This window comes from Epinephelus lanceolatus, chromosome 12 (assembly GCF_041903045.1).
Source record: "Epinephelus lanceolatus isolate andai-2023 chromosome 12, ASM4190304v1, whole genome shotgun sequence".
Taxonomy (NCBI): Eukaryota; Metazoa; Chordata; class Actinopteri; order Perciformes; family Serranidae; genus Epinephelus; species Epinephelus lanceolatus.
The window spans coordinates 38,118,039-38,143,697 of record NC_135745.1 but is presented as its reverse complement, the minus strand read 5'-3'; the positions used below and the strand labels follow the sequence as shown (position 1 = coordinate 38,143,697).

The 25,659-nt window shown below is 41.1% G+C and overlaps 1 protein-coding gene across 1 annotated transcript in view; it reads left to right on the top strand.

Annotated features, from left to right (window-relative positions):
* Positions 1–25,659, top strand: part of LOC117271803 (voltage-dependent R-type calcium channel subunit alpha-1E) — a 95,651-nt gene that overhangs the window by 35,831 nt on the left and 34,161 nt on the right. The window contains exons 6-20 of the mRNA XM_078173394.1: positions 5,426–5,529; positions 6,461–6,619; positions 9,897–10,087; positions 10,160–10,263; positions 10,346–10,461; positions 13,335–13,388; positions 15,217–15,297; positions 15,439–15,648; positions 15,802–15,914; positions 16,432–16,544; positions 17,765–17,896; positions 18,210–18,279; positions 18,682–18,799; positions 20,044–20,111; positions 20,212–20,279. Of these exons, the coding sequence (XP_078029520.1) occupies positions 5,426–5,529; positions 6,461–6,619; positions 9,897–10,087; positions 10,160–10,263; positions 10,346–10,461; positions 13,335–13,388; positions 15,217–15,297; positions 15,439–15,648; positions 15,802–15,914; positions 16,432–16,544; positions 17,765–17,896; positions 18,210–18,279; positions 18,682–18,799; positions 20,044–20,111; positions 20,212–20,279 (1,701 nt within the window). The remainder of the gene's footprint in view (positions 1–5,425; positions 5,530–6,460; positions 6,620–9,896; positions 10,088–10,159; positions 10,264–10,345; positions 10,462–13,334; positions 13,389–15,216; positions 15,298–15,438; positions 15,649–15,801; positions 15,915–16,431; positions 16,545–17,764; positions 17,897–18,209; positions 18,280–18,681; positions 18,800–20,043; positions 20,112–20,211; positions 20,280–25,659) is intronic.

The following is a 25,659-nucleotide window of genomic DNA, read 5'->3' as shown; positions in this document are numbered from 1 at the left end:
GGCACCTTTTCTTCTGAATTTTGCCAAACCTCAATAGCAGTAGCTTGTCTTTAGTCTCCCCAGCTAAGCTAGCTGTGGACTCCAAATCCCAAAAAGGAAAAGTTCTAGAGGAATATAGAGAATTTAATAATGAGTGGGCAGATTTTTTTGCTTTCAGCATCAATGCTGATAAATTACAAAGTAATAGAATAACTGCAGAGCAGCCGCCTTATGTTAAAACATATGTTGATGTTGTTGATGTTGATAGGCTGATAGGATGTGTTACCTTCGTTGGAAGACTCAATTATATTTTGTGGCTCCTATCAGATTTTTTTGTCATTATTATTATTGATCAAAATTGGCTCTTCTGATAGTAAAGGTTGCTGACCCCTGGGCTAGTGAAGGATGTTATGTGACGTGATGTCTGTCAAGTGACTCACGTGACGTTGTATCAGTGTCAAACATACTTACTTAAAGCCAAACCATGATGTTTTTTCTAAACTTAACCACCCAGTTTTGTTGCCTAAAAACAGCCACAAGGTTTTACAGCATAAATACGACAGTCACATAATGTTAAGGACGTGTTTAAAACTGCAACCATTAGGACGGTTTTATGTTGTTATGGTGACGGTCAAGGGAGACGGGAGTGTTGAGTATGTCAGGTGTTGATGACATGAGATCTATTTTCTGGTTAAATATAAACCAACCTTGTCACAGAATTGATGTGGTTGCCAAAGGTCAGTGTTTATCACACCTAAATTCCTGATTTGTTTGGCAGTTTTAATTGACACAAGGGTACCACGAGCACTAATCTGAAAAGAAGTACTTCGGTTTTGTCCCTTTTGAGTTGGATATTAATTTGGTCGATGCACTGACTCTTCAAGAGAGTGATATGTAAAGCTGACTATCATCTGCATAATTATGACAGGTAGAGCTTCACTGATTGTAGTTTTCTTGATTGATTCAGATTTCCAATTTTTTTTTTTTTTTTAAGTTTGACCGGCCGATTCTGTTTGGCTAGAACTGTAGTTGACAGCATCTACAAACATTTTTGTAACATTTCTCTTATCTTTATCTTATATTATTGATCTAAAACAATGTCTTTATTTATTTTCACGAAATGATTTATAAATCAGTATCGCTTTACAAAAATGTACAGTTGTGTGGATAGTAGGCTATATAATAGCTCCCACTGCTGTAGCGAGCAACGTCTGCTCTCCTCCTGCCTGTCCCACACTTGTGTGCACAGTGCAAGGAGAGACCTCTGATGCTGATGGCAGAAGAGCAGGTCACTGTGATTACTCTGAGCCGCATGCATGAGAATAAATTACAGCTTTTTCCCTGATGGCCACTAAATTTGTTGCTAGAGGCTTCTTAGAAATAAAGTCTTTAAGAGGGGGGCGTGACAAAGTCTCGGTGTTTAATGACCTGAGAATGAGAACATGTTGCTGTGGCTGTTACAATAGTCTACTGTCTGTGTGCAAGTGACATGAACCATCGTGCGGTGCATGCATGTAAATTTCATCTGCACAGCATCAGCTGTATCTGAGACTGACTGGCCGGTGGCTGATCAAGCTGACTTCGGTCACCAGCCGATCAGTCAGTGCATCTCTAATGATAGGAAGTATTGTTATTGTGGATAAAATGAACTAGCGGAAGCAGGTTGAGATTAAATAAATCAGGACTAAGACTTGAACCCTGTGGAACCTCATAGCCATGTAAACCAGTCCCACCCATTTTTTTAATTCATCCAACGATATTTTGTGTTCCCAATGAGGTTAGATGCAAATTGGTCCATACAACATCTCAAGTTAACTGTATAGATATATGTATGTTACTGGGAGCTGTGTCAGTGAATTTTGTTTCTGCAGGAAAACCATTTTTAAACTAAACAAAAGAAAATGGCCTCTGTGTGTGTGCAGGGATGATTCATAAGATACCACAAACAGACAGAATATTTGCTTTAATTTTGAGGGGGCCTCTGCTGAATTGTTCATCTGCTCAAAGTGCAGCCTTGAAGGAGCTGTGCTGCTGCCTGCCTTTGTTCAGTGTGTTTGGTTTGAAGGCTATTTCAACAGACTCCCACTCCTCTGCTCCCGCTCTGTCTCAGTGTCTCTCGCTGTGTCGTCTCTTTGTCTGACACACTCACTCACTCACTCACTCACTCACTCACTCACTCACTCAAACCCAATTACTGTTAATAACCACATTACAGTAAAAGCGATTGTTCGGTGTCCTCATTAGTGCCACAAAAGAACAGAAAGCCAAATAGGAAGACTTAATTTGTGTTTATTGTCTGTCGTGTTGATTAATTTACATTAATTTGATTTGATATTCCGCCACCGCTAGCTGTGTCGTTATTTGTCTGTAGAAACGACGCTTCTCACACATGAATCAAATTAAAAGATAGAAATAATGTCAGGCTAAGGTATACACATGCCACAGTGATTTGAAAGACTGACGTGTAATGTACAGTAGGTATTTTAATTAGGTCACGGTCTGATCAACCAACTGACGAACAAACTGACATCGCCATCCTTGGTAAAAAATCCTTGGTGTTATATATGTGCTCAGGGGCAAGTTAAAGTCTTAAAGGCTGCTTTACAATATGAAGGTGTGGAGTTTCATCAGGTCCTGCCTAAAAGACACGACTGACTTGCATTATGAAAAATGTAGCATTTGTGAGCTTGACCCAGGACTTAAAGTCAGAATATCGTGGCCTCTTTAACACTGATATTTGACCGTTCTTGTGAAGTGTCTTTCAGGCGTCTGTCAACTTTACAGAATTTCAACAATAAATTGCTGCAGTACTGCTTTAATATTTGTGTTTCTATATGCACCATATGTGATGAGCAGCTGTGCCACTCTTAGAAATCAGTTTCTTCCAGAGAAGATGGTCTAGCATCTCCTTAAACTCATTGTTGCTTTTAAAGAGGATGAGAGAATTAAATCTGATTGGTCATTACTGAGGCTTGTCACTACTCTACCTGTAAAGTCAACTCAATAATATATACTGTAATGATACATGCTATCAGTGGTAATCAGTCACTCTTTCACAACAGACTTTGCCCATATGATGGAAGCGATAAGTAATCTTTATAAACAGATATCTGCACATGTTTGCAGATCTGTAGGCAGTGGGACAAGATTTTGGTATCTGAAGTGTTCTGGTTTCTTATGTTTAATTTAGTTCAATTCAATTTAATTTAATTTAATCTTATTTTATTGTATTTTATTCATTTTAGATTGTATTATGTATCTGCATTCCTATGCAGATAGGCCTATCTCTTTATAGAGATTAGTCGAAATGGCATGTAAGATGAAATCTTGGCCTGGATATCCGCTGGCTACACCTGATCAACCTGAAATTTTGGCCCTTGCCCTCAGAGGCTTAATCGTCATCATAAGATAGCCAGTGTGTACTGTAAGTTTTCCTCTGCAGCATCTAAATCCATTAAAGGTTTTTTATTTTCAACATTTGTATACCAGTCATATAAAATGTACTTAAACTGAAGTGTATCACCAACACAATTCTTAACCAATATATTTAAACCAATATATTCATTTTATATTATTATCATTAGTAGTAGTATTTTATTCTCAACTGAAGTCAAATTTATTTATAAAGCACATTTAAAACCAGATCCCGTTGACCAAAGTGCTGTACCAAAGGAACAAGCTGCTACAAACACATACATGAAGGTAACATGTCAGGTACACAGCTCACATATTAGGAGACACAACACACACAGGCACGCATCAGACAAAGTCACATCGGGGGACTCAAACGCTAATGAATAGATGTAGGTTTTGAGCCTGGACTTAAGAGTCAGTGGAGGGAGCAGACACAGCAAAGGCACGATCACCCCTTAGAATTAAGTCTGGTGCGTGGTACAGCCACGTCACCTGATTGTGTCTGTGTGTGTTAAATCTTCAGTTGTTGTACTGGAGATGTTGTACATACGAGCACAGATAGATAGATAGATAGATAGATAGATAGATAGATAGATAAGCGTATTTGGGGTGTTGTGTGTTCGGTTGTTTTGATTTGGCACAACAAGATGAGTTAACTTTAGTAATATGGAGCCACTCAGCCACCAAAAGCACATCGTTGTGATGACACACTCTCCAACACCACCAGCTCAAATAGCTCACAATTTAATATGAAAAGTAAATGCGCACACTTGAATCATGAACATCTTTTAAATGTGATTAATTTTTTCAGATGATCTGTGTCCACAGCAGTTGCTCAGGCCTTCTGCACATGGCGTAATTAAGCACAGGCAGTGAACTTTTAAAAAAAAGGTCCTGAACACTGTGGTGCGGACTCTGAGCTTTCACCACGTTTGCATGGTTTACCCGCAGTAGTGTGAATGTGGCCTCACTCATTCACTCGCTCATTCGGCCTCTCTCCCTCCCTCCCACTGCTTTCAGGAGAGATTCTGCGTGGGCTTACTCTTGAGTTTCTGCCATGTGCTTTCTACCCCCCTGTTCACACACACACACACGCACACATATACACACATTTACCCTCCCCCACACTTCCCAACACTGTCCAAAGATTTTATGAGTTAGTATATTTGTATCTGTGTGTATAACAGAGAGAAATATGTACAAATCTGGAAAATAATTATGATTTCTAGGATAATTTTCACAACGCCGTTAAAATACTACTGAGCAGATTAGTGGTGGATATTGACCCTCTCAGCAGTGAAAGCTTTAATGGTTATGGGTCATCAAATTGGCTTGGTGGATGTTCAGTTTTTTGGCTGGTTCATTACAGTAATTTTGTATCATTTGTTCTAACATTATCTTTCCCTAATTGAAAGTAACATAAACCAGTCCGTTTGCTGTCGCTGCAAGAAACATTCAGATGTGATTTCTGGTGCATGTTGGTAAGATATTGCCTGTCGGTTGCTCCTGTTGCTGTTTTTCATTGTTTGTGTGTGGGTGGAGGGACATCAATGTGTGTGTGGGCAGATGTGAGTAGAGATGCCTGCCAGGTGTATGTAGCTGTGCATTCTTTGTCTCCAACCATACAAGTCTGGTACACTAAATAGATATACTGTATGACACCAGGTCAGTTTATTATTTCCTCTGTTTTTCCTTTAAAATGACTCAACTCCAAAACTGCCCTTGAGTTACATCCATTTGTTGCCTTTCACCTATTTATGTCTTTAAATTTGTCAAACCCCGCAGACAAAAAACATTAATTTCACTAAAAAAAGTGAGGCTTTGTACCAAATTTAGCTAATAATGAATGTCCCTGTAGTATTTCCCCTATTTTAACCCAAATGTCTTTTTCCTTTTCAGGCCGTCGCAAGTAATATCTATTAATTTAACTGTCACAACAAAATAATACAAGAAAGATAACAATGTACTGTTTGCTGTCTATCAGAAATATGTCAGAATCAATTATACATCGTGTGTGTGTTATGTCCATCAGGATTCTGGCTACTGCTGGTGCCCACATGAACATCCCAGTCGACCTTCGGACCCTGAGGGCCGTGCGAGTGCTGAGACCTCTTAAACTCGTCTCCGGGATCCCCAGTGAGTCACTGCTCTCTGACCCTGCACTGTTAGGTCAAACAGACTGCTAGAATTAGGCAAATAACAAGTGATTCGTCTTTGTGGGTGATTTTTAGGACTTTTTCAGTCTGCAGATTTAGTCACTTGAGAATGTGTGTCAGCAGCAGTCAAGACCACCTAAAACGAGACCAAGTCGTGACTGAGAGCAGAGTTAATTGAGACGAGACAATACCAAGATCAGACCAGTGCAAGTCCCATACTACATGACACACTTACGATAAAATGTGGAGCGTACAAACCATAGACGCTCCTCAAATTGATCTGAGAGATCCACGTCCCCATAAAACACCCACTGAAAACAGGATTCCTCATTATCCACCTCTTTGCCGTATATATAGTAGATGTGTTCTGTAAGTGTACAATCAGTGTGCCCTCCACAATATTCATTGCCTTATAGAAGCTCAGTTTTAGTAAGTTTTCCAGCTTTTGCCAAGAGGGAACTTTAGATATTGGTCCCTAGATTATGTTCACCCAGTTTCATGCAGATCGTTCAAACTTCCTAGGAAGAGATCGATTTGAAGTGTTTTTCAAAAAATTCAAAATGGCGGAAAATCTATATAACCAGAAGTTATGGGTTCTTGAGGCAAATGTGTTCCTCATGAGGAGAGGCATCTCTGTGCAAAGTTTCATGTCTCTACGACATACGGGGCATGAGATATGCCCATTCAAAGTTTGTAATTTCAGTCGGTTGCTATAGCGCCCCCCTTTGGCCAATTGATGTAATATTGCTTCATTCCCATCCTCCCATGACCCTCTACCGCTGTGCCAAATTTGACATGGATTGCAGCACACAGACACACCCCCACACACGTCATTATATAGTAAGATATAATGAAAAATCCTGTGGTGTTTTCCTTCAACCCGATGGCTTTTTCTTTATGAATACCCCAAGGTCTGCAGATTGTGCTGAAGTCCATCATGAAGGCCATGATCCCTCTGCTCCAGATCGGCCTTCTCTTGTTCTTTGCCATCCTCATGTTCGCCATCATCGGGCTGGAATTCTACAGCGGGAAGCTTCACCAAACCTGCCTGCCGTCTATGGATATCCTCGGTACGTCTCTTTCTGTTGTAAAGCAAAGAGGACAGTCCGGCCTCTGCATATATTTTTGTTTTCTATTAATTTCTTGTTTAGTCAGTGTGAAAGTAAATAGTTCGACACTAGAGGAAAAAAGCTTTGGATTTGGTCCTGAGTTAGTGAGTGTGTTTTACCACCTCCTAAAATACTTTCTCACCATGTCGGAGATGTTGTTTCATTTCTGGGGCCATTTTGTTGTCCTGGTAGATAACTGGTTTAGCGTAGATAAGATGAAATCAAAAGACATTCTGTTTGAAGTTTGAAGAGGCACAAATGTTGTGACACTATTTTAAACGTTAATCTAAAACAACAGATTTTGGTTTCAGTCTCTCAGAGTTGGACTAAAAGTGTCTTCACACTCAAGTAACAACAGTTTTCACCCTCTACTTTTAGTGCTTGGAAAGCATTATGATGACCAGCAGTTTGATTGTATAAGGATAGATTTTGGCTTGACCACTTCACCATCTGTGGGCACCTCCTGTCCTGAGGTGCGCCTGCTTTTATCACAATACCAGTGCCTTTAGAAGTTTATTGTAATGCTTTGTTCTTTGATTATTTATTAGAAACTTTAATTAGTTTAGCAGCAGCGGGGCTGTGTATTGTTCCTTATTAAGGTACCGAATTCAATGGCCCCATCAACACAATAGCTACAACCCATGCAGTCTGCGATGTGGTGAAGTTAAGCATGTTGTATTTGACAAAATTGGCAGTGCAGTGTGACAAGATTCCACCAAAACATTCAAAAGTATGGCTTTACTCCATGCCTGTGGTGTCTGGTGGCATTATACGCAACTGAATGCTTCCATTGACATGATGAGTACTCGAGTACTCGACTTGGACGACAGTATTCATTCAACCTATAGTGTACTCCTTTTTTATACGTTTATAAAAGAAAACATATACATCAGTTTAGTTGAAAGTTTTAAACATTAACATTTTCAGTCAGACGTTACTCGACCTGTTGTTACAGGCAGAATGGTGACCAGGCATAAGAGTGATGTTTGGAAGTATTTCAACAAAATAAACAAAACAAATGTGCAGTGCAAGCTATGTAATGTTAATCTCTATAGCCTCTGCATTCTTTCGCACTACCCAAGTTCATTCATTTCTGTAATCACTTATCCTATTAGGGGTCACAGGGCCTGCTGGAGCCTATCCCAGCTGTCGTTGGGTGAGAGGCGGGGTACACCCTGGTACACCATGGAGACAGACAACCATTTATGCTCACATTCACAGCTAGGGGCAATTTAGAGTCACCAATTCACCTGCATGTCTTTGGACTGTGGGAGGAAGCAGGAGTACCTGGAGAAATCCCACGCTGACACGGGCAGAACATGCAAACTCCACACAGAGGGGCTCCCCCACCCCGAGGTTCGAACCTGGCACCCCCTTGCTGTGAGGTGACAATGCTAACCACTGCATCGTCGTGCCACCAACCAGTACCCAAGTTCCCAAGCCCATCCCTAGAATTAAGTTTAAAAAATAAGGCATCACATGAAGTACTCTGTTGGTGTCAGTATCCCTCTCAGGGTACTGGTTTTGGTACTGGTATCGTAATTTCTTAAACGCTGCCCAGCATGCACACCGAATGTGTGCTGCTCTCAAACACACGGTGTGAACATCTTTGTTTGAGAACCTAAGGCTTTCATAGATTACAGTATCAGCGAGCTCAAAGGTATTATTAGAGTTGTTGCTGGCTAATTTTCCTACTGCTTAATTAGTCAACAACTACTCTGTAATCAGGTGCCACACCATAGCATTTACTGTCAGCGCCCAGTACAACCTAAAGATGGATTCAGATATAAAACCTAAGTATAAACAGTATTTAGAGCAGGAAAAACATTGACATATTTCTGTTTCTTAATTCTCTGATGGTCCCACACAATACAAGGTTTTAAAATTTCCTCTAGACATGTAAAAAATATCCTGCTCTGAATAATAATTTGTGTCTGACACATCTGCTCCTCCTCATTGGAAAACATGCAAATGTTGCACAAGTTAAACTCAGATTTCAGGTGAGCACATGGAACCTTTCTTCTTTAGCAGATTAAAGTGAACACAGTCTTTTAGAGTTGGACTCTTCACATGCATCCTTCTGCATAGGGAGAGTCAAACATCCAGGTGAAGGAGCAACAAGCAATACACATTTATGAGTTAAAGCACGAGTAGTACAACTATTGACGAGAGATTAAAGGGATTGTTTGGATCTTTTAAAGTGGGGTTGTATGGGGTACTTATCCATAGGCAGTGTACGTACAGTAGATGTCACTCGACACGCCCCCAATTTGGAGAGGCAGTCTGACATGGAAGATAAGCTTCAGTTATAGCAGCTTCAGTTCCCTGTCAGAAATCGCTGTCTGATAGCAAGGGAAAATTGTGAAAATATTCTCAATATAGTGCTAAAATACTCTTTGCTGCTGCCCTCGTCCACAGCAGTAGGTTGCTTACTGTCCGCGTCTGTTCTCCTCCAAACTGAGGTGTACCACCTTGCATCTACTGTACGTAATACATTGATTATTGATAAGTACCTCATACAACCCGACTTCAGACACTCTGAACTATCCCTTTGAAGTACAGTGAAAAGGAGAACATCCAGTGAAATGGTCACACAGTGTGCAGAAAGAATATAACGTAAGTGTTTCCTTGACCCTTTGAAACTTAGAGCGACATCGCTTTTTCTGGTGCTGGTTGCATGGGGGAATTGCAAACAAAAAAAAAAGGTTTACAAAATTATTTAATAAAAAATAGGGAAAAAGAAAAAAGCTAGGGAAAAACTGTATTTATAATAATTATTATTGCATTTAATTAAAATTATTTCACAGAATTATTATAATTTTTAAACAGTCTTTCCATGTCATTTTATTGTTTGTTTGTTTGTTACTTTTTTAAAATATTTTTTGCTAATTTTCGTGCTATTAATTTACTCTTTTTACTAATTTCTTGCTGTTTTTTTAGGTCATTTCTTCTTTCATTGCTCAGTGCCTTCTTCCCATGTTTTAAAAAGAAATCAAGCCAATTTGCTCCGGTTTCAAAGGCTTACAGCAATAATTCTGTAAAAAAAAATTAACATGTTATATCTTGTTTGTATAGTCCACACTAAAACCATAGTGTAAAAAGGAAAAGCAAGATATACAATGAATGGTTGGAAAAAAATTGGACACGACAGGGGTGTGAGTCAGAAACGTATATCACTTTCATCATGACAGCTTTTGGTATCAACAAAAGACCATTACTATATGTTTTGTTTCTGTAGAAAATGAGACTGTTGACTCGTCTGAGCTGGCGTTCGCCTGCGGAGTGAGGAAGTGTCCGGAGAAGTACGACTGCAACGACACCTGGATCGGACCCAACGATGGCATCACGCAGTTTGACAACATCCTGTTCGCTGTACTCACCGTCTTCCAGTGTATAACCATGGAGGGCTGGACGGCCGTTCTCTATAATGTGAGCTTCAGTTCTGCTGGGACAAAATGAACCGCAGTTGTTGTTTAATAACATAAATGTTATTGGTTTCAGACCAACGATGCCTTGGGCACCACATGGAACTGGATGTATTTCATTCCTCTCATCATCATTGGCTCGTTCTTTGTGCTGAATCTAGTGTTGGGAGTCTTGTCTGGGTGAGTTTGACACCTCCTTTGTGTCAAACACTGGCGTCTCTGTCTGTGTTATGCATTGTGTTTTTAATGCTTCCCTCCTCAGAGAATTTGCCAAGGAGAGAGAGAGGGTGGAGAACAGGCGGGCCTTCATGAAGCTACGCCGCCAGCAGCAGGTGGAGAGAGAACTTAACGGCTACCGAGCCTGGATAGACAGGGCAGGTACTGGGCAGCACGAACGACTTCACATCTGCAAACACACACTTGTTCAAGTCATGTGAAGGCATACGGCAAGGCAGGCTTCAGTGACTTGTGGAGGGATGTATTGAAATGACATCTTTAGTTGTACATATACTTGCTTTACGCTGAGAGTTAGATGAGAAGATCGATACCACTCTCCTAACATTCAGTTAAAGGCATACCGTTTGGTTACCGTTTGTCAGTACTTTCACTTCACCACCTAAAATAAAAGCCAACCTCATATTCACTCTTGCTTGGCTTTACGCCTTGTTATATTTCCAGTGGGGTTTTTTTGGCACTGTTTCCTTCGGATGCCTACTGTTTACACTCTGGCTTCTGGTCACTACCTTTTTATAAAGCCACGGCCTAACCTGAACACAGTGGGGGTGCGCACCCATAAACATCTTGAACACACAAAAACAAGAAGAAAATAAGGAAATCGAAGCAGAAAAATACACCACCACATTTTTCTAGTGGGTTACAAGGGATGAATGAGAGGGATCACTTCTGTATGAGACTATACATCATCCTGCGTAGTATATCTTTAAATATGAAGCTGGCCCAGCTTTAGAGGTGTTGGCTGGTTATCTTTTGACAGAGCCAAGCTAGCTGTTTCCCCCTGTTTCCAGGCTTTATGCTAAGCTAAGCTAAGTGGCTGCTGGCTGCATGCGCCGAACATTTCCACTGTGGGGTGCTGCACAGTATAAATGGGCATGCGTGACTTTTTATGTGCACGCGCTTACAGGAGCTACTACAGGAAAACCTTAGTGTACCAGGGTAACCCCACCTCTCTGATAACCAGGTGAGGTATCTCAGCTCACCTCGACGTGTTAGCTTGTTCGGTATGGTACAAACAGGTAAATGTCCGCCACAATACGAAAACACCCACCTGAACAATTGTAAGATTCATAACGAAAAACACAATCCAAAAATCCTGACACCAGATCTCCACGTTTGGTGATGACCTTGATGGCTGCGTCAGAGAACAGTTAAATGAAATTCTGGACGTGAGGAGCGCTAATGATCTTCACGGGGAAGAAAGCGAGAATGAAAGGTGGGATGCTACAGGTATTTATAAAGAGGGCTGGCCCGTGCAACTCAAGATGATTGGTCCATCTCCGATAGAAGCTTTCATGATCGGTCACGCCTGAATTCACTTCCCATAGTGAGATGCCGAGCGAGGTTTGAAACAGAACTGCTCAGACGTACTTCCATCACTGGTTCCATCAGACGGTAGTCCAAATAATGTGCGCTCCCTCGCCTCAGACCTAATTTCTCTCTGGACAATGTGTGCCAAAATTTCCAGTGTTTCATTTTGAATGGTGTCGGACATTCAGCTGTCTCCTCACTGAAGGTAGACACGTTCCCTGGGTAAATCATAAATACATCCAGTCACCGCCATAAAATTCCATCCTGATGGCTGTGCCCCCGCAATGGAAGTGCCTCCTGTCCAAGATATAATTTTACGGATCTAAAAAGCAGCTCCAAAAAAACTGTTGTAGTAATTTTCTGGTCTTTCTCCTACTGTTTGGTTCAGCCTGTCAATAAGCTCCCGCTGCTGCAAATAGGCCTCTCTCATAGCAGATATTTTGGCTTGTCATAGTAGGAAAAACACAAGTGTCACCAATAATGCTAATGATGGTTTTTGTTCATTCATGTGCTCCAGTGACAGTGACAGTGAGCGAGCATGCAGGATACAAGGATCTTGAAATCCAAGCAGCTAATTGGAATTCAGCCATTCATTGATTTCATGATTTACACCTGTGCTGACTGTGACATGTCAAAATGTCTTCCCCGAAAAAGGCCAGCACTCCCCCAAAAGTCTAGCTGACCCATAGGCTGACCCCAGCCCTCGCACTTTGACACGAGTGATGATGTTGTCACATCAGATTGGAGAAATTAATTAAGTTTGCACCTTTTAAATATATTTTTTCATACATTTTATGGCAGGCACCTTATTATACTGTTCAAAATTTTAAATCAAATGTTCAGATAGCCCATTAGTTACGGTAAAATAGCCGGCTATTTACATACTGCATTGCTCCACCCCTTGTCACCCACCTATCTGTACCCAGGGTTGGCTGTATTTACCAGGCATGTATGAGAATGATATTGAACTATTGAAATCTTGGCGATAAATCAAATAAAAAATTTAGGACTACTCTTTTAGTTTGAGTACAAACATCATTCTTTTATTCTGTTAGTGAAACTTGCTGCCAAAAACGACTTCAAACGATGAATTAGAAGGATTTCAGATGTGTAGATACGTTATGATCACAGTGATTTAAGAGCTAAGCGATCGTTTTTGCAGCTGATTTTATAAAGCGATTTCTCTGCTACACACACAGTTTGGATCTACAGTAGAGTAGCTTTGTTGAGTTGCACACACACACACACACACACACACACAGTGGTGTAATGGCAATCTACATTGCCGGCCTCCCACGCACATAGAGGGTGAGAAAAAGGTGATACTGACTCACTGACTTAAATTTGTGTGCACGCGCATTAGTGTGAGTTTACATGCGTGTGTGTGTGTGTGTGTGTGTGTGTGTGTGTGTGAGAGAGAGTGCATATTTATGTGTGCATGGATGTGGGTGAGTGTGGGAAGAGAGAGAGAAACGGGAGAGAGAGAGATATTGCGGGAATGTAAGAGAGAATAAGAGCTCTTTCTCTAAAGAAGGTCATACTGGCCTCTGAATGCAGCGTTTACATCAGTTTGGCCTCAGTTCCTGTAAATGTTTGTCCTGAAGAATACAACCCTGCGATGTATGTTTCCACGTCTGATGATTTAGATTGTGCCTCAGCGAAAACAAATACGTCTGTGTTTAACCTCCAGTTTTATTGTATTACAGAGGAGGTAATGCTGGCAGAGGAGAATAAAAATTCAGGGAGATCGCCGTTAGATGGTGAGTTGACACACTTAAGGCTAATCACACCTCATTACACATGGATCTGTGATTATTATTTAATAAACGACGGCCACAAAATACACTCTGACTAGATTCACTGGTGTCTGCTTTAACTGTGTATTGAAACATGCCAGACGTAGTTCCGGTCAACAGTTTACCCACCTCTGTACTGTAAGGCATTGTGCGAGCTGCAGGTAACCATAGCAACAATGCTGATGCTTGATTTAACATCATGTCTCAGTGGTGACGCTAAAGCCCCTTGCAGACATGCACCTCGCTGTATGTAAGTGATTTATCATGTCGATCTCACGACTCAGTTTTATGTAAAAACCACAACAGTGACACACTGTGTTTGCCTTTATTAAAAACACTGCAACATGTTTATCACTTAATTATCAGCTCTTATGCACAAAGAAAATAAAATCAGTTGAACAAATGAGTTCAACAAACACATATAAGCAAAACAATGTTACATATTTAACTTTTATTCCTGCCAGCTGCATGGAGAAATTCCTGCAGCTCGCTTTCCTTACCAGCAATTCCTTACCTTGTTATCAGGACATTAAATGGCCGTTATCACTGGTTATAAGCGTCATAGATATGCGTTAGAGGGCTGTCTTACACCTACTGTTCAGTTCAGAAGGCCATTATCAGGCTGTGATATGGCTGTTTATGATTCTTGTGAGGCAGCAACATAGTGGCTGCAATAATTATGACGAGAGGAAAGGAAGAAGTCAGGTGACATAGGATAAAGAGAAAGAAAGCCCATATCAGGCAGTAGGGAGGAGTAATAGATGGGTCATGCCTGGTGTGAAACCAAAACTCAATGTCGACTTATGTTAATCAGAGATGGTTAAACGTACCAAATACACCACAATATGTTTTCCCAAGTCTAACCACTTAGGCCCCTTTTAACCCAAACCTGAGACCAAAAACCACTGATAACAGCCATTAACCTTTAACGGGTTAAAAAAAAATTGTAGAAACCGCAGGAAGAGCAACTGAGGAGGGATCCCTATTCCAGGACATCGATAAATACAGTTGTGTATCATCCGCATAACAATGGAAATTTACAGAGTGATTTCTAATGATGTTACCTAAAGGAAGCATATATAGAGTAAATAGGATTGGTCCGAGCACAGAACCTTGCGGAACTCCAAAACAAACTTCAGTACGTAAGGATGATTAATCATGAACGTGAACAAACTGAAAACGATCAGATAAATAAGATTTAAACCAGCTTAGTGCAGAACCTTTTAGGCCAATTAAATGATAAGACTGACATAATGATAGACTAAGATCTAATAAAACAAGTACAGAGACGAGACGATAACACCCTAATCGGTTGCCTCATAGCATGTGAATAAAGTTCAATTCCAACAAAGGGTCCCAATGGACATTATGAAATAGGTGGTAGAATAAAATTAAAGTTAGAAACTGAACTAATAAATGATGAAATTGATGAGTTAGTGGTGAGCAGTGGGGGCGAGCATCCCTCGAGCTCTCTTTGTAAACTGATTATTCCTAAATTTAAGCATCAGCAGCGAAATACGCTTTTAAAACGTTCACTGATTCACCCCGCGAGAGACCTGAGAACACTATTCCACCTTCATATCATTAAACTTTTCAGAAGTGCGACCACTCCCTCTCGTGCATAACATATGAACCATGAACATATCACAAGGGCAGCCTCTCTTTGCTTCTTTAATAAGCGTCCATGGTGTTAGGGTGCTTAATTCTTGCACTATAAATCGTGAGTAAATTCAGTCCAATACGTGTACACTGTTCTATCCACAGAAACAATTTGCTTTATTGTTGTTTTCAGTGCTGAAGAGGGCGAGTAAGAAGACTGGTGCACGGAGAGGAGCACCAGGGGACGAGAAGTACACAGACATGTCTACTGCAAGTGAGTGATAAGGTTATCATTTCAGTCTGCCTTTAGAGCACGCTCCTTCTCTTTAGTGATATTTCACCTACATATGACCCCTTCCTCATTCTCCTGCACTTCTCTGTCTTCCTCCTGTGCTTCTCCCTCTGTCTCGCTCAGGCATGTCACGATCCAGGATGAACTTCCGCAGCGGCCGGCGAGGCCCCGCTGCCTACCTGCGGCGTAAAGAGCGCATGTTACGCATCTCCATCCGCCGCATGGTGAAGACAGACACTTTCTACCTGATGGTGCTCAGTCTGGTGGCTCTCAACACCATCTGTGTGGCCATCGTGCACCACAACCAGCCTGACTGGCTAACCATCTTCCTCTGTGGGTTTCAGTTTTCAGCGGTTGCGCTGTTTCTGTTTTTTACATTATTCTGTGATTTACTACTTAAGAAATAATTCAGGTTGTGCCTGATGAATGTTTTTGGCAGACAGTCGCCTCCCTCCTCATTGACTTAATTTTTTTCCTCTTCTCCAGACTATGCAGAGTTTGTTTTCCTGGGGCTGTTTTTGGCGGAGATGTTTTTGAAAATGTATGGCCTGGGTTTCCGGCTCTACTTTCATTCATCTTTCAACTGCTTCGACTGTGGGGTGAGGTCTTTCATCATCTCTTATTCTGACTCCACATTACACGACAAAAGGAAAAAAAGTGACTAAAAGCAATTATGTTTTATATTATTAAGGAAAACGTTTAATTTCTGGTGAAGAAATCAGATTTTTTTTTGTTATCCTAATTAACTAATGAAGCAGTGATTTTATGTGAGACGTGCTTTTTATTATTCAAATCTGTTTATGAAATTTCAGAGTATAGATAATAAACACACAAACATTAAAGACACATACAATGATACATGAGTACCCTGTAATATTTAGGGAAAATTAAAGATTAAAAAAGGAGGGGAAGCTTTTTGGCCAGCTGTCAACGGTCAACAAGGGGTTTGGATCAATAACTGCGCCACTTTGTTTTGAAGGGGATTTTAAAAAAAACCCCTGTCCATTTACTCTCATTTACTCCAGATTAAAAAAAAAAAGTTTTGCAGACATGCTGCTGGTCAGATGGAGCCCATAATGAGAACATTATTGTTTTAATTGCTGACATGTTTTGCAGGTCATTGTCGGCAGCATCTTTGAGGTGGTTTGGGGCTTCTTCAGGCCTGGCATGTCATTTGGGATCAGTGTACTGAGGGCGCTGAGACTTCTGAGAATTTTCAAGATCACCAAGTAAGTAGGACATCGAAAAGCACAGCATTTCAGCTAAATTTGGCGTGGGTTGTAGCTGGCATTGCAGATATGAAAATTTAATAACTGCGATTACAGATATTATCGGTTATCAAATATGCCTAAATGGTTCTACACATTCTGGAATCACATAACCTTACATTTTATTGAAATGGCCCAGTATGTTGGACTTGGGGGGATATATTGTCAGAAATTTTATATAATATTACACATAACGATATTATCATTACTGCAAAATCATCTGAAGCTAAGAATTGTGTTTTTTATAGCTTAAGCCCAGCTCAGACCAAAGATTCGGGATGAGACAAAAACCGTTGCAGAGAAAAGTTGCAGCGGTGTGAACTGGCCGGTCTGAGCTCAACTCAAGCCGGCTGATGGTGTCACCTGCAACTCATGTGTATATATATCTCACTATCACTTTCCCCATTCATATTTTAACAAGCTACAAATTATATTCTGCCACAAAATAAGCCTGAGGAGCTGGTATCAGAACAGAAGTACAGAGAGTTGTTGCATAGAGATGATACACCGTCTCATCTAGTTGCATTGAGGTGAATCAGCAGGTTTATAGAACGTTGCGACACATTGCAAGTAGCTGCATATTTCAACTCATCACAAATCTTTGGTCTGACCTGGGCTTTAGAATGAGCTGTTTATATCTACATACAGAGCAGGTCCTCTTCCACAAAGTTTGTCATGTTGTTTCTACAGTAGCCCAGAACAGACAAACCAAACTCTAGCTCTAGACAGAGACACTTTTATTTTCACGTTTTGTGTCAGCCACCATAGTTCTCCTACACACACACACGCACACAGGAGAATTTCTCGTTGATAGCAACCTGCAACCTCACAGCTAGATGCCACTAAATCCTACACACTAGACCTTTAAGAAACATATTGCATCACAGATAGGACACACATCTTTTCAATGGCATCATATCTTTCAATATAAAATATGCCAATACTTGATTAAAGTTGCATTTTTTGAGGCTGGTGCAAATGTAGAGTCTCTTTTATTGTTGCTTGCCCAGCAGTCTCTTTGGTTGCTGCTGAACACAATGATTATCCTACTCATGGAAATTCATCACGACAACTGTTTTTCACAATAGAATCGTATATCGTCCCATCCCGTGATTGTAGTATATTTGTGTATATATTTCCACAGAGCTCTGTTCAAGAAGTCTGTGATTTCTCTCTGTCAGATACTGGGCCTCTCTCAGGAACCTGGTTGTGTCCCTCATGAGCTCCATGAAGTCCATTATCAGCCTGCTTTTTCTTCTCTTTCTCTTCATTGTGGTGTTCGCTCTGCTGGGGATGCAGCTTTTTGGAGGAAGGTGAGTAAAGCCTCCAAGACTCAAAACTAAGATCCAGACTTTCTTCAGTTGTCGAGGCCTGCTTTTCTTTTCTGTTCCTGATTTGTGGTGCTGATGTTCGTAAAATATTTCAAGCCTTATATCTGATCACACCGCAGTCTTAAAAAGGTAGCTACACACCCTGCAAACTGAACAGCAGTTTCTTCAATGATGAAGATGAGAGGAAATGACATGTCCGGATGAAAATAGCTCCGCATCCTCCTCCTCCTCATCTTCCTCCTCCTATTCTTCCTTGGTCATATCTGACCCTGCTTTCTATCTGCCTTCCCTCTAGGTTCATCTTTGAAGATTACACTCCCACCAACTTTGACACGTTTCCAGCTGCCATCATGACAGTGTTTCAGGTTTGGCTCCCACAGATCCCCTCATTCTGCCTGCTCTCCATGACACATTGCACCCTGGGATATTTCTCACCCCAGGCGCAGATTAAACAACTCTGCTCGCTCGCTCTCCACCCCCTGCCTCCGCTATCATCCCACACATTCATGCACACATATGCGCACATGAATATCAGACAAGTAAAACGTGAACGAGCCCACATCAGATCTGCTACAAAACCAACCACACTGTGAAAGAGTGTTTTGATCAGCACACATAGTAATTACTTATCTCACTGCCATTTTAAATACCACATCGTGAAGTGTTTTGCAGACAGAGAATATGTCTCCTGTTTCATGTATTTATAAGACAATCAGATGTGAGCAATGTGATTACTTATGCTAAACATTCTGTGCATTTATCTACAGATTCTGACGGGTGAGGACTGGAACGAGGTGATGTATAATGGGATACGCTCGCAGGGTGGAGTGCAGTACGGCATGTGGTCATCGATCTACTTCATAGTGCTCACCCTGTTTGGAAACTGTATCCTTATTGACTCTTCAAAAGCTCTGACGTAGCATCTGAGTCTGTACAGTGGAGGAAAACGGACTCAGATCTTTTACTGAAGTAAAAGTAGCAATAGACCCTTTTAGGGCTGACATCATGATGATGTCATTTTATTAGCTGTAGGCAAAACACGACTCGCCCCCACAGGGCTGTAGGCTACCTAGGAGTCTTTAAATGTCACCTTGTTGTGTTATTGGGAGCCAGAATAGAAGGAGTCATGGCTCAAAACTTATATTTTATCACATACCAGCCGCCACTGCCCGTCAGCGAAATTGAAGACAACTATGGTTAAATGCGATAAGACGAAAGGACTGGACGGAGAAATACTGGGTTACACATAACCCCACATAGTTTATGCTAGTGCTACCCAGGAATCAAGGCGGTACTCGTCCAAAATGGGCATCTAATCTGGGGCCAACTTGGATAACCCATCCATGTAGGCAAATGGCATGGGGTCAATATGGAACCTGTGGGGGCCCATTTTTCAGCCCATTTACTACCCACATGGGACCCACATACAAATTTTGGCTGGGATTTTATACAATGATGACATGTTGCGTAAGAAAAATATTTAAAGGAATAGTTTTGCATTTTAGGAACTGTGTGTATTTGGTCTTTGGACTGTGGGAGGAAGCCGGAGTACCCGGAGAAAACCCACGCTGACATGAGGAGAACATGCAAACTCCGCACAGAAGGACTCCCCCACACTGGGTTCAAATCAGGAACCCTCTTGCTATGAGGCGACAGTGCTAACCACCGCACCACCATACCATTTAGGTTAACTGGTGACTCTAAATTGTCCGTAGGTGTGAATGTGAGTGTGAATGGTTGTCTGTCTCTATGTGTCAGCCCTGCGATAGTCTGGTGACCTGTCCAGGGTGTACCCCGTCTCCTACCCAATGTCAGCTGGGATAGGCTCCAGCACCCCTGCGACCCCTAACAAGATAAGTGGTTATAGAAATTGAATGAATGAATGACTGTGTATTTGGTGTCTTGCTGAGAGTTGGATGAAAAGACTGATACCAAACTCATGTTTGTAAGGTAACGAGATGCCGGTTAGCTTAGCTTAGCTTAGCATAAAGACCAGAACTTCAGATTCTTTTGTCATACAAACTCAAAGTCTGTTTCAGTCTTACCATATTACATTTATGAAAGGGAGAGGGAAGGACAAACAGGTTCCCACAGTTGGGCGTGTTTGTTCTTAACTGCCTCCATGACAGACACACTGCTGAATGTCTTCTTGGCCATCGCCGTGGACAATCTGGCCAACGCACAGGAACTGACAAAGGTTTGAACTGATTTTACCTAATGAATAAAATGTATGTATTTATCCACCTTCAATGACGCAAGTGTAATATTTATGTGCACATTATTTTTGTCTTTATCAGGATGAAGAGGAGGAGGAAGAATTCTTCAACCAGAGATATGCCAGAGGCAGAGATGGCCTGATATCTGAGTAAGTTACTGTTTCAACAGCTAACAAAATTAGCGTTCTAGGATGAAATACTCTCAAGTAGTTCTTAGTCGTGAGTGTGTGACTGTTTCTCAGATCAGTGCTCCTCTTGAGCAAATGGAAAATTTAAATTGGGCTGAAAATTTGTCACGATTCTTAAGATTGTTTTGTAATTTTGCAGCAGATGCAATCAGTTGAATCAAGCTCGGGCTTACATAAGCTACAGTATGGATGCTTGTGGGAGAACTGGTGGTGATCCTGAGTTTGATCATCATGTTACTTCTGTTATTGGAGAGAAGATGTGTAAAAAATCAATTAGATGTAGCCAATAAGATTTCCACAGTGTTATTGATTGTGGACTCTCTGAGAACCAGTTGAAGGTGTATGTAGTGAATGTTCAATCTGCTCCTCAGTGCCTCTAGCTGCATGGTGAATGCAAAGTTAGAAAGGCATGTCTATGACATAACTCTGGATGTTACCTGAATGTGCCTGATTTAAAAGCATGACCTCTTACAGACGGATTTTGCAGCATCGCTGAATCTTCCCCTATGACGAGCAGGGTGTCTCTGCAGGTCAGAGACTTTGAATGGGCATGGTAATTGTCAATTATTTTTTAATTTGGCCAGTCAGAGGCTTACAATTTCACGAATGCACCACCTGAACCAGTTGTCAATCAGTTTTTTTATTCAGTGAATCACTTCACAGTATTATACGGGGGGAGGTACACAAGAAATTCAAACTCAAACTATCCATGTTTTATACATTTAAGGCCGATACTGCAGGGATTTCAGTTGTGTGTTGCTAAAGGAAAAAAGATTATCAAGCATTTCTGCTAACCATGTATGTGTTACATTTGTTGAAACGTTTCGTGTCATAACAACGCTGTGGTCAAGGTGGGATTAGGTTTAGGCACAAGTACCACTTGGTTAGGAAAAGACCATGTTATGGCTTGAAACACTCACATTTGGTTGCACAAAAGCCGCCAGAGAAGCAGGGATGGGTCGGTAATGTACAACCAGGTTCTGCAGCTCAAACGCTGCGTGGTGTCTTTAAAAAATACCGAGGTTCCTTGGCTCAACACACAGCTGAAACTGAAAACACCCAGGTTTGGTGAAAAAAAATACCCAGGTTTGGTGCCACAAACTCCACTGGGAAGTGTCACAACATGCCGCTAAAAACACCAAGGTTCCGTGCCACAAACACAGGTGGACACGCCACTGGGAAATGCTGCAATGTGACAGTGAAAAACACCCAGGTTCCGTGGCTCCATCGCAGCCGAGATATGCCACAATGTGTCGCTAAAAACACCCATGTTTGTTAAAAATCACCGAGGTTTGGTGCCACAAACACCGCCACACTGGTAGAAACTCAGGAGTGCCAAAAGACAAGCGGCTTTGTTGTTTGTTGATTTTGAACAGTGGTCTGCAGCTTGGCAGGCGTCTTGCCTAGGTGACACGCCATCCACCATCCCCTCCATCTCCCAGTGACAGACTACGTCACTTTAATGTTGATATAATAGGTATGAAACGTGCAAATGTAACGAATATGTGGCTTGCAGAAATGAACAGTGCCAACATTTTCTGCTGGCGACTGGGCTGGTGTTGCTGTCTGTTGATGCTTTGATCCTTTGACTAGAGCTTGAACAGTTTTTTGTCGTAACAGCTAATGTGACATGTGACTCTAAATATCATGAATTTATACTATAAATCATATATTAATGCAATTATTACCACGTTGTGCTGAATGCTACTACTCCTGGCTCATCCGGGGCCCGGTAGAGAGAGATGATGAGCCAAATTACAAACTAATTGACAACTGGTTCAGGCAGCGTTTTGGTGAAATTCATTTTTGATTGGCAGAGGATTGTAAGCCTCCGATTGGCCAAATTAAAATATGATTGACAGTAACCCTTCCTATTCAAAGTAGTCACCCTTCCCTCTCAGAGTCTCCGATCTGCAGAGACACAAGCTTGTCTATAACTGTCTTGGCCTGTGAGTGGTAATGGGCAGCCTCTTTTGGTAATGAGATTCTTCACTGACCTCCTGCTCCTTCCGATGACCTGGTGGCGTTCCCACAGGTCCAATGATCCAGTAAGTCAGGAAGAGGGCAGGAGGTAGTTTTCAAAGATTGTTGGAAACAGCGGGAAGTCTCAGTGTGTCACTCTACAGGGAGGAGGCACACTTTGGACTGTGTCAGATTTTCCCTACTTAGCATGACTCCGTCTGATCAGCGCCACCACTGTGATAATGGAGAAGCTGTAGAGAGGAAAAACTATGACAGCACATGTCACATCAGGGGCGTTACTGACCTGAAGTGACAGATAACCAAAACAGTAATTACATAAGACAACTTGAGTGTACTGCAGGGACACATTAAAGGGAAACTTTGTTATTTTTTCTAATCTGGACCATAGTATCTTATGTTTTTGTGTCTTAGTGACTAATGGGAACAACAGCTTTGGAAACTGGCCCAGTGTTGAGCAAGAGGCCTGTGCTTTTTATTTTTTACCACTGACATGTTCACATTATTATTTTATGTGTCTGACAGCTTATTGAAAGGATCCTTTCAGAGATAGACCTTCTTCTGAAAGAGTAAGATCCTTTTTGTTTAATCAGAAACAACCCTGAAATCTCTATCGCCAAACCCACCAGACTAAATTTATCGTCATCAAACACACTTCATTTAAATCCAGCAGAAACAAAATAAAAGTCACAAAAACTGTCTTTGTTCATCTTTCCACCGTTCAGCAAACACCAACTCTGATTTGGCTGAAATAAATCCTGATATTACTCACTTAGATGTGAAAATATGCAGGCTAAAATTGATGTTTATTTAAATGGAGTCTGGTGTGTTTGGTAATGCCACTTCTGGGGCTGTTTCTGATTAAACAAAAAAGATCTGACTGTTAAGGGATTCTTTTCCATAATGCTGTCAGACACTTTTGATAATAACTTGAGCCTGTCAGTGGCAAAAACAAGAACTTTAAATGGACAGAATTGGACGTGCACAAATGCTCCGAGTGGTTATATTGCAGCCTGTATTGCTTCTGCTGGCTACAGCAGTCTCGCTCAATACTGGACCAATTTCAAAAACTGTTGCTCCCATTACTAGCTACATTTTCCAAACCATATTATATGATTATAGATTGATGAATGTGTTTTTCTTGCTTAGGTGGATCCTTTTTTTTTTAGTTCACGCCAGTACAAAAACTCAACTTAAATCAAGAAATCAGCTTGAATAAACAAAAAACAAAGATTACAAAAGGACATTTAAATACCATTGAAACAGCCGTGAGAATAGAAAATAAAAACAAGCTAAAACAGTAAAAACAAGCTAAATTCAGGTTAATGCCAAAAACACACCAAGCAGCGGCGAAGTGCAGCTCTTCACAATTATTAAATTTCTCTGCAGCCAAGAGGCGTGTTCATGTGTCTCGGGTGGGAAGAAATTCTTTGTGACATAGGTCAACATGTCACAGGAGTCACAGGACTCCGTTTACTGATTGGCTGCAGGTATTTTTTGGCCGCAATTTCCTGCATCAATTGGCTGCTACTTAGTGTGTTTTTAGCATGAATTGTAAATAAAATCATAGCTGTAGCTTCTTGGTCCTTGATTTAAAGAGGTTTTGTGTTTTTGCATCAGATCTTTATGCAGCTTCTGTGAAGAATGACTTATTTCAGTGTTTTAAGTCTCTGAGAGTAGACCTTTATACCATATCTAAATGCGTAGGCATCTACTTGAAGGCAGGAAAACAAACATTGATATAATGTAAAAAATGAGTGTTGACATGATTAGTAGTTAATAAGCCAAAACATGCAAAATCCCTGGTGAAAATATGGCGTCTTCAAACTACCAAAAAAATCATTTAATAATGTTAATAATAAACTTGTATTTTGTGTGGCAAGTTTCATATTGAAGTTACAAACTATGTCACAGACACAAAAAATGTGATGACAATGAAATGATATGAAAATCACCTGCGTACAATGACAAGTTACTGGGTCTCATTCATGAAACATGAGCAGAATAAATTTATGTGTAAACTGTTCGTAGAGGGAAATTTACGTGTTTTTCGGCATTCATCAATGTGTTAGTAGCTCTGATCTCTTAGTAGGTACTAACAGAATCTACACCTGCTTCTGACTGCTTGTAGAGCTTGTGTAAATAAGAAATGCACATACATATTGTTTGTCATTATTAGAAATTATCATTTTAATTCGTATCGTGCTCTGTTATGTTATGCAGATGCCTTTGAAACGCATAAGTTACACATGACAAAAGATTAGAAATACAACACATTTAGCTAAATGCTTGGCAGTGAGCAGATTTAAGCTTCAGATTAGGTTTCTTAAAAATGTGAATGAGTTATTTAAATTGACTCAGGACGTGTTTTCTACATTTCTGGCATCTCAATCAGGAGAGAGAACTCCACAAATTTATCTTCTGTTTGAGTGGCGAGACTGTGAGACCCATCACCCTATCTTCTGAGTTTGCTGATGACTGATCCATTTGAGGCATGTCGCAGTCTCCCGTGACAGAGAGGTCTCTCTGATGATGCAAGCAATGCGTTCATCTGCAGCTTTGACTGGGAAGAGCTTACTGTAGCTGTTGTGGGTTTTTTTGTGTGTACTTATGCAGTTTTGTTGAATAAAGTTGCACATTAAAGGGAAATTTCGGTTAATTTCAACCTGTCTCCTATCGTCCTAAATTTGTTTCAAGTGACTAGTGACATAAAAATAATAGTTAGCATGTTAGCCGTTAGCCTAGATACAGCCGGGGTGCATAGTAGCGTCAGACCTGTTAAAACGTAAGTGAACGGGCAACCTTCAAGTGCAAAGTTAGTCCACTAAACAAGCTTTTTTTCCACAAAGACCGCCTCATATCGTTAGGTTGTCAGAGAACATATAGAAAACCACATGTAAACGTGTTGTCTTACCTTACCGGTGTGGTGCCATGTTTGTTTATCATTTAGCTCTGCTTTCCAAAATGCGGCCGAAATATCGTGAGAACAAGCAGCGATCTCATACTGTGCCTGAAATCTCGTGAGCTCTAGATAAAGCCCAGTTGGATACTACTCCAGGTGGAGGTGTCTCGTCCTCGGTCACATCCAGACCTTGAAAATAAGGCTGTAACCGGTCCCATTCCTTGCAACAGAGGCATTCCTCTTCTGTGGGCACTGGGACACAGCATTCACAGGTACACCACCAATCTCCAGAGCTACGCAGCCTTGCAGCAGCCATTCCTCCTCTCTCGTCCTCTACCTGTTGCGCCTCTCTCTCTCTCTCCTCCTCCGTTCTTCAATTTCACGAAGCTCTTCGTCAGCGTATTCTGGCTCAAATAAATAAGGGCGGCCATCAAACTCTGCAAAATCAAATTCCTCCTC